General features: G+C 36.8%; 1 protein-coding gene across 1 annotated transcript; it reads right to left on the reverse strand.

Annotated features, from left to right (window-relative positions):
* Positions 1-2,372: 2,372 nt before the first annotated feature.
* On the reverse strand, positions 2,373-6,136 carry LOC112162529 (transmembrane protein 42). Its single transcript, XM_024298324.2, has 3 exons — positions 5,836-6,136; positions 3,423-3,569; positions 2,373-3,277 (listed from the first exon to the last, which is right to left on the reverse strand). Exons 1-3 carry the CDS (start codon positions 6,010-6,012, stop codon positions 3,131-3,133), a joined length of 471 nt encoding a protein of 156 aa, XP_024154092.1. The 5' UTR covers positions 6,013-6,136; the 3' UTR covers positions 2,373-3,130.
* Between the last annotated feature and the right edge of the window lie 883 nt (positions 6,137-7,019).

A 7,019-nucleotide genomic window follows, 5' to 3' on the forward strand; every position in this document is an offset into this window, starting at 1 on the left:
CCTGTTGAAACAGGAAGTTGAAGAAAAGCGAATCCTCACGAGGAAAAGAGACTTTTAGTGCCGCAGCAGCAATAGGATGATGGTTGAAATCTTCAGGAAAATCACACAAAACAGCAGATTTCAGCCTCCTAAAGGATCCTCCTCCACTTTGTGTGTAAATGAATATCTACTGTAAAGTAGAATCTACAAATATCATCAGAAATAAAGTTTTGTCGTTTTCTATAACCGTAGGAAAACTGACCACAAGTGATGTTTGTCCTCCTCTGAACAGACTGTACAGTCATTTCTATTCTATTATTTTTCTATTCGTTTATCAGGAGGTTAAAGACCCACTCCAGAGAAAACTGTGTTTTTAACAGATTCTTGAGGCATTTTTCTGATGAAAGACGCCGTATAAATGCAGAAAGTTAAGGCTGTATTCAGATTGGACACGTTTAGTTCTCTTAAAGTGAACCAGTTCGTTTTTTCTGACAATCCAGAACTCAATTTCAGTCTGAATAAACCCAACCGGACCCCATGTAGGACCGGGAACGCTCTCGGATCCATGTGGTTCAACCTGAGCTTTCTCAGTCTGAATAGACTCCATGCTCGGAGTGGAACAACTGGGCCAAGGAGGCCTCCGTAGCTGAGCATTGTGGGAGTAGCGGAGGACACAGCAACTCACTGAAATTTGGTCTGATGAATTCAAGCTCATGAAAACAGCTACACATTCCTTCTCATGCCATTTTCCCCACAATCTAGTGCAATTTGGTACCAAAACAGCAGTAAAAAATGTACCAGATACTGATACAGACGTTTGAAATTCATCAGCGAAATATTAAGTTTGAATCGAAGTGAACTAAGCCCAACTCAATGCGGACCAAATCAAGCGGATTTTTCCAGCCTGAAAACACCATAAGATTAACTAGAATTACCTGCGATGATTCTAGTGTGATACTTTTCGCTGAAAATACTGAATAAATTTAGGAGATTCTAATTGCTGAAGGGATTTTCTGAAAATGCAAAAACCTTTACAAAATTCTAAATTGGCTAAAATAATCAAAATGTTGTTAAAGAGCTATAAAAGACTGTTGAAGTTGTCTTAAATTTCTGAAAATGTTTTATTAAATTTGCTGTAAAATCGTAAATACATTCCAATTTTCCAAAAACATAGACTGTGTTGATAAATATTAGCTAAGCTCCAAATTAGCCCAAAAAAACTTACACTAAAAAGCTAGCACATTGCTAAAATACTAGCTCAACTCAAAAATAGCCTAAAATTTCTTGGTGAAATGGCAAATTATTAAAATACAAAACGTTAGCCTCTTGTTAAAACATTAGATTAACTCAAAAGTAGCTAACATGCAACATGCCAACGTTTTTGGCTAATTTATTATTTGCTGAGATTTTTTTATGCCAATTTGGAGTTTAGCTAATATTTAGCAACATGCTAACGTTTTTGGCTAATTTGTTATGCTAATTTGGAGTTTAGCTACTATTTTAGCAACATGCTAACGTTTTTGGCTAATTTGTTATGCTAATTTGGAGTTTAGCTAATATTTTAGCAACATGCTAACGTTTTTGGCAAATTTATTATTTGTGAGATTTTTTTATGCCAATTTGGAGTTTAGCTAATATTTAGCAACATGCTAACGTTTTTGGCTAATTTGTTATCTACTGAGGTTTTTTTATGCTAATTTGGACTTCAGCTAATATTTTAGCAACATGCTAACGTTTTTGGCTAATTTGTTATTTACTGAGATTTTTAATGCTAATTTGGACTTCAGCTAATATTTTAGCAACATGCTAACGGTTTTGGCTAATTTATTATTTGCTGAGATTTTTTTATGCCAATTTGGAGTTTGGCTAATATTTAGCAACATGCTAACGTTTTTGGCTAATTTTTTATCTACTGAGGTTTTAATAGGCTTGTTTTATAGTTTGGCTTCTATTTTAGCAACATGCTAACATTTTTGACTAATTTAGTTTACTGATGAATTTTAGGCTATTTTGGAGTTATGCTAGTATTTAAGCAACGTGCTAGCTTTTTTGGCTAAATTGGCATCTACTTGTGTTTTTTGCTGCTAATTTGGAGTTTAGCTGATATTTAAGATACACACAGTTTGAAAAAGAACGTACTTGTGATGTTGGGCTTCTAAAGCATCCGCCTGCAGACAAACAGATCCAAGAACGTCTTTGTGTTCCTCGTCTGAACTGGAATCTGGATCAGAACTCCGATATTCATCCATCCATCTTCTTGACCGCTTCTTCCCTTTCGGGGTCGCGGGGGTGCCGGAGCCTATCCCGGCTACTGATGGGCGAAGGCAGGGTACACCCTGGACAGGTCGCCAGTCTGTCGCAGAACTCCGATATTGCTCACCATTTTTGTTGTTAGATTGGAACCTGTAAGCTAGCAGGAGTGTAAACAGAGAGCTCTCAGTAATGAGGGGAAATTTCTAATGGACCCCTGCCGCTCTGCAGAAACTATGTCCTAGAAAACAACATAATTTGTTAATTTTGGCTGAGAACGGTTTTGAAAGTAGGAATGGGACTCTATACGTTTCTTTTTCAAGCAATCAAACTACTAAACTTAACTTCAGGTAATGTATTTAATTCATCAAATGTGACATAATTGAGTCTTTCTTTTTCTAAACATGCATCTCATTATTTCTGTAATGAGTTTGAAAAATCTGTGTGAAATATTTTTTTAATTGTGCATAATTTATGCTTGAAATAAACCAGATCAATCAATCAAAGTGGGTGAAAAGATGATCAGAGTGGGACTTTAACCTCCTGCTGACAGATATAAAATGTGCAGAAAGTTTTATTTTTTTCTGCATTTCCTTCTATTACCTTATTCCTGCCTACATCTTTGTTTCAGTCGATGAGTTTTTGTGCCGTTTGTGACGTAAATCTGCAGATATTTTTGCTTCTTTGCGATGCTGGCGGCTGAACCCGGCTCAGGACTGTGCTTTAACAGGACAGGCTGAAAACTTCGTCTGATTTGAAAACGGAACCGTTCTTCTTTCTGGAAGACATTTTCAGCAGATTCTTTTTTTTGCTATTCAGAATAAAAGATGAATAATGTTTTCATTTTGGATGTCTTTGGTTCTGCCTGAAATCAGAGGAGCTGACAGCCTGTGGCGGAGGGTTATTCGTCCTTGGCGTGGACCGCGGCCCGCCGTCCGTCCTGAGGAGAAACCCTCTGCAGGACCAACAAACCAGAGAAGGTCAGAGAGATGCCGACCCACCACAGCTTTATCTGGGCTTCTCCGAAGATCAGCTGGCCCAGGAAAGCCTAAAACAGACAGAAAGAGAAGGACGTTTGAAATAGTCCAGCCTACTTCTAAAATAGAACAGCGTGCAAAAGGGAGACGAGATTTAAGGTCCTGCAGATTAATTTGCCGGGACAGTTAATGAGATTTAAAGAAGCGGATACTCACGGAAGATATGAAGTTGGAGGCAGTGGTGGTCACAGTGGTTCGGGTGGAGGAGGAGGAGTACCTGAGCGCTTTGGCGAGGAAGGTCCACATCACGGCGTTGCAGGTGAACAGCAGCCCACCACACAGCAGCCTCAGGGGGATGTGGAGCTGCAAAAAATCAAAGTCTTTTGAGAATTTCACATAAATGGAAACATTATGAACTGATTTATGGAAGCGCTTGTGACTCATAATTAAAAAAAAATTCAATACTGGAAATGCTTTTTCATTTTCACATTACTGCACTAATTGTCTATTAAATGAAATGAAAAAGCAATTCTCCGAACAACTTTTTCTTTTTCTTCTTCAATATCGTTCATTCTGTAACTTGATTAAAATAATAAAAAAGGGGGATTTGACATTTGATTTTCAAAAAGTTCTTTAGCAAATTTGTATCAAAATTCAATAAGAAAAATAAATTCAGAAAAATAAAATGCATAAACAAACATTGTTTTTCATTTTCACAATGTAATTGCATTACTTGTCCTTTAAAATTAAATGAAAAAGCAATTCTACAAACGACTTTTTCTTCTTCAACATCGCTCATTCTGTAACTTACTTAAAATAATAAAGAGAAGAGCATTTGACATTTCATTTTCAAAAAGTTCTTTAGTAAATTCGTGCCAAATATAAATCATAAATATCAAATTTGAAAATTAAAATGCATAAAAAAAATGCTTTTTCATTTTCACAATGTAACTGCATTACTTTTCAATTATATTAAACGAAAAAGCAATTCTCCGAACAGCTTTTCCATATTCTTCTTCAACACCGCTCATTCTGTAACATAATCAAAACGATAAGAATGAAATATCAAATCCCATTTTCTTTATTATTTTAATTAAGTCACAGAATGAGTGGTGATGGAGAAGAAAAAAAGCTATAGAAGCCAAAGAATTGCTTTTTCATTTCATTAAAGAGACAAGTATGTATGTATTTTTGTTTATTTATACCGAAAAGATCATCTTATTTTTTCTTGTTTGATGCATTTTGACTTTATTTGGTTGATTTAGTAATATAAGTTTTCTTCTTTCTGTTCCTTTTCATTAATTAACTGTTTATATAGTTTTATTTTTATGTTATGTATTGTTACTGAATTAATAAAAAAAAAGTAATGCAGTTACATTGTGAAAATGAAAGCATTTTTTTAATTATGAGTCACAAACGCTTCCATATTGATTAAGGCAGCAGTGACCAATCAGAGGTTTTTAATTCCAGTTTGATCCAGTTTCTTATAAACCCAGCGACAGACACGTAGTCCCTCCTCGCTGTCAAGAAAAATACATTTATTTAAGTTTTTGTGGCCATTCATTTATAAAATATAGCTTTTAAAAACAGTTTTACCTTTTTACTTTTGACAGCAGTTCCTTTCAAAATGGTGTCAAATAAGCTCCTCCTCCTGCAGCAGATTTACTTTCATTAAAAATGTAAAAAGACTAATTGAAAATAGTTTTTTTTTTTTACTTTGGTGCTCCTTTTACTATTAAATATAAATATGACAACATTAGGCTACAGGCTAAAGTTTTTGGCTAATTTGTTATCTATATCTAATTTAGAGTTTAGCTTCTATCTTAGCAACAGGCTAACTTTTTTAACTAATTTAGTTTACTGAGGAATTTCAGGCTGTTTTGGAATTTAGCTAGTATTTAAGCAATGTGCTCACTTTTTTTTGGCTAATTTGGCCTCTACTAAGGTTTTTTGGGCTAATTTTGAGTTTAGCTCATATTTAAGCAACACGCTAAATATTGTAGCAAAATCTTATTAGTGATTTTTGAGCAATTTTCCTATACATTTTTCAACTTTAGCGCTCTTTCATAGTTCTTTAACGAAATATCCAGCTGTTTAGCAAATTTAACATTTTTCATTTTCAGCATCAGTTCAGAAATTAAAGTAAATTGTGTCACCATTTTCAGGAACAAAGACTATATACTTTCAGCAAGAAAACATTTAGCCTGGTAATGCAACTTTTCTTTCTAGTTTATTTTGTCTTTATTTTTAAGGCATATCCCAAATAAATTCGTTTTAATCTGAATTAATTTATTATATGTCATCTATGGTGTATTTTTGTAAACAAAAAGGCAAATTTTTTCAATGTATTTCGGAATTTTTTTCATATTCTCTTCCTCTTCTTCTGTTTACAGATGTTTCTGACGCGCCTGGATGACGTAATCAGGATGGGTGAAGGTCATAGGCTGGTAGAAACCCTCTGCGCCCCGCCCCCTGCAGGGGACAGACCGTCACCGCTGCGGTGTCCTTCAGCTGTCGCGCGTGACGCTGTCCGCGGTGCTGAACCGGACACCGCAGCCCTCCCCCCGCCGTGTTCCCCCCCGTCCCGTCCGCCCCGCGCGCCCTCCATCTGACACAACTTCCCGCTCACCCGATCACACGCGCTGGTTTCATCCGCGTGCCTGAATTTCCGCTGCTCCCCCCACGTCCGGAGCCCGCTCTCACAGACCCCCTTCAGGTAGTCCGCTCCGAGGGACAGCTTAGCCGACGACGACGCCACGGCTCCGAGGAAGCCCGCCAGCAGTGCATAGAAAACTCCCGGGAACATGATGGCGAGGATGACACATTCTCCTGCGGCCCGCCTTTGATCTTTTTCCCGCCTTACATGTCTGCCGCCGCTGCAGAGCCCGTCTGCATGGCTCACTGTCAGAATAGGCACCTTTACCTGCACTTTGTCCCCGCGGCCGTCCGGGGGCGCTCACGCAGCGCTGACGAGAGGCCGATCGGCATTCTGGGAAATGTAGTTAGTTTTAAAATGTCTAATTTTAAGGTTTTCTTTCAGTTTGAAGTGAATATTTCTGCATTTTTGGATGCCATAAGATTTATAAAGAAAGAATATATATATTTAGCAGACATTTGTTTAAAAAAAATATTTTAATTTAAATTTGTTTGCCAAACCCAGCTTTTTAAAGGACTGCTTGAACCCCTGGGATGGACGGGTTGCTTTTAGCTTCAGTAAAAAAGGCTCCTCACTTTAAATCAGACTGGATCTCACTAATGGACAGAGCTGGGAGCATTCCACCTCATTCCTCTGTGTCCTTTTAAAAAGATGAGTCTGACAGAGAAGCTGAACAAGAATAATTCTCCAGATGACATTCTTCTAATGGATTCAGCTCCATGAAAGTTAGGGGAGTGTAACGAGAGAATCAATCACTGCGTTGTAATGGAGACAGTTCTCCATCTTCATCAGGCTGCAGCTGAACATGAACTCAATGAGATGTCACAGTTTCAGTAACTATTTTAGCAAAAACTAGTGAATTATCACATAAATCAGAAAAATATAGAGTCAGGAAGTTTAATATTTTCACCATCAAAAGGAAAAATGCTTAAAGTTTCCAAATGTCACTTTATTTCTCAGTTTTGAATTTGAAAACAGGATTATAGTACTGTACAAATGTTAAGCATGGTGGTGGAAGAGTGATGATTTGGGTGTGTTTGTGACAATACTGCATAAAATAAAAGTCAAAAGATACCTTTTTAATGTTTTAAATTTGGTCCAAACTTTTTTAAAAAATAGACATAGAATACTCTAAAAAAAAAAAAAGCTAAACATTG

The sequence above is a fragment of the Oryzias melastigma genome, linkage group LG11 (genome assembly GCF_002922805.2).
Source record: "Oryzias melastigma strain HK-1 linkage group LG11, ASM292280v2, whole genome shotgun sequence".
NCBI lineage: Eukaryota > Metazoa > Chordata > Actinopteri > Beloniformes > Adrianichthyidae > Oryzias > Oryzias melastigma.

Coding starts and splice junctions, on each gene's coding strand:
- LOC112162529 (XM_024298324.2), bottom strand. CDS start 6,012: ATGTTCCCGGGAGTTTTCTATGCACTGCTGGCGGGCTTCCTCGGAGCC. Junction 3,570..5,835: donor AAACCAGCGCGTGTGATCGG/GTGAGCGGGAAG, acceptor GATTTTTTGCAG/CTCCACATCCCCCTGAGGCT. Junction 3,278..3,422: donor CCTCCAACTTCATATCTTCC/GTGAGTATCCGC, acceptor TGTCTGTTTTAG/GCTTTCCTGGGCCAGCTGAT.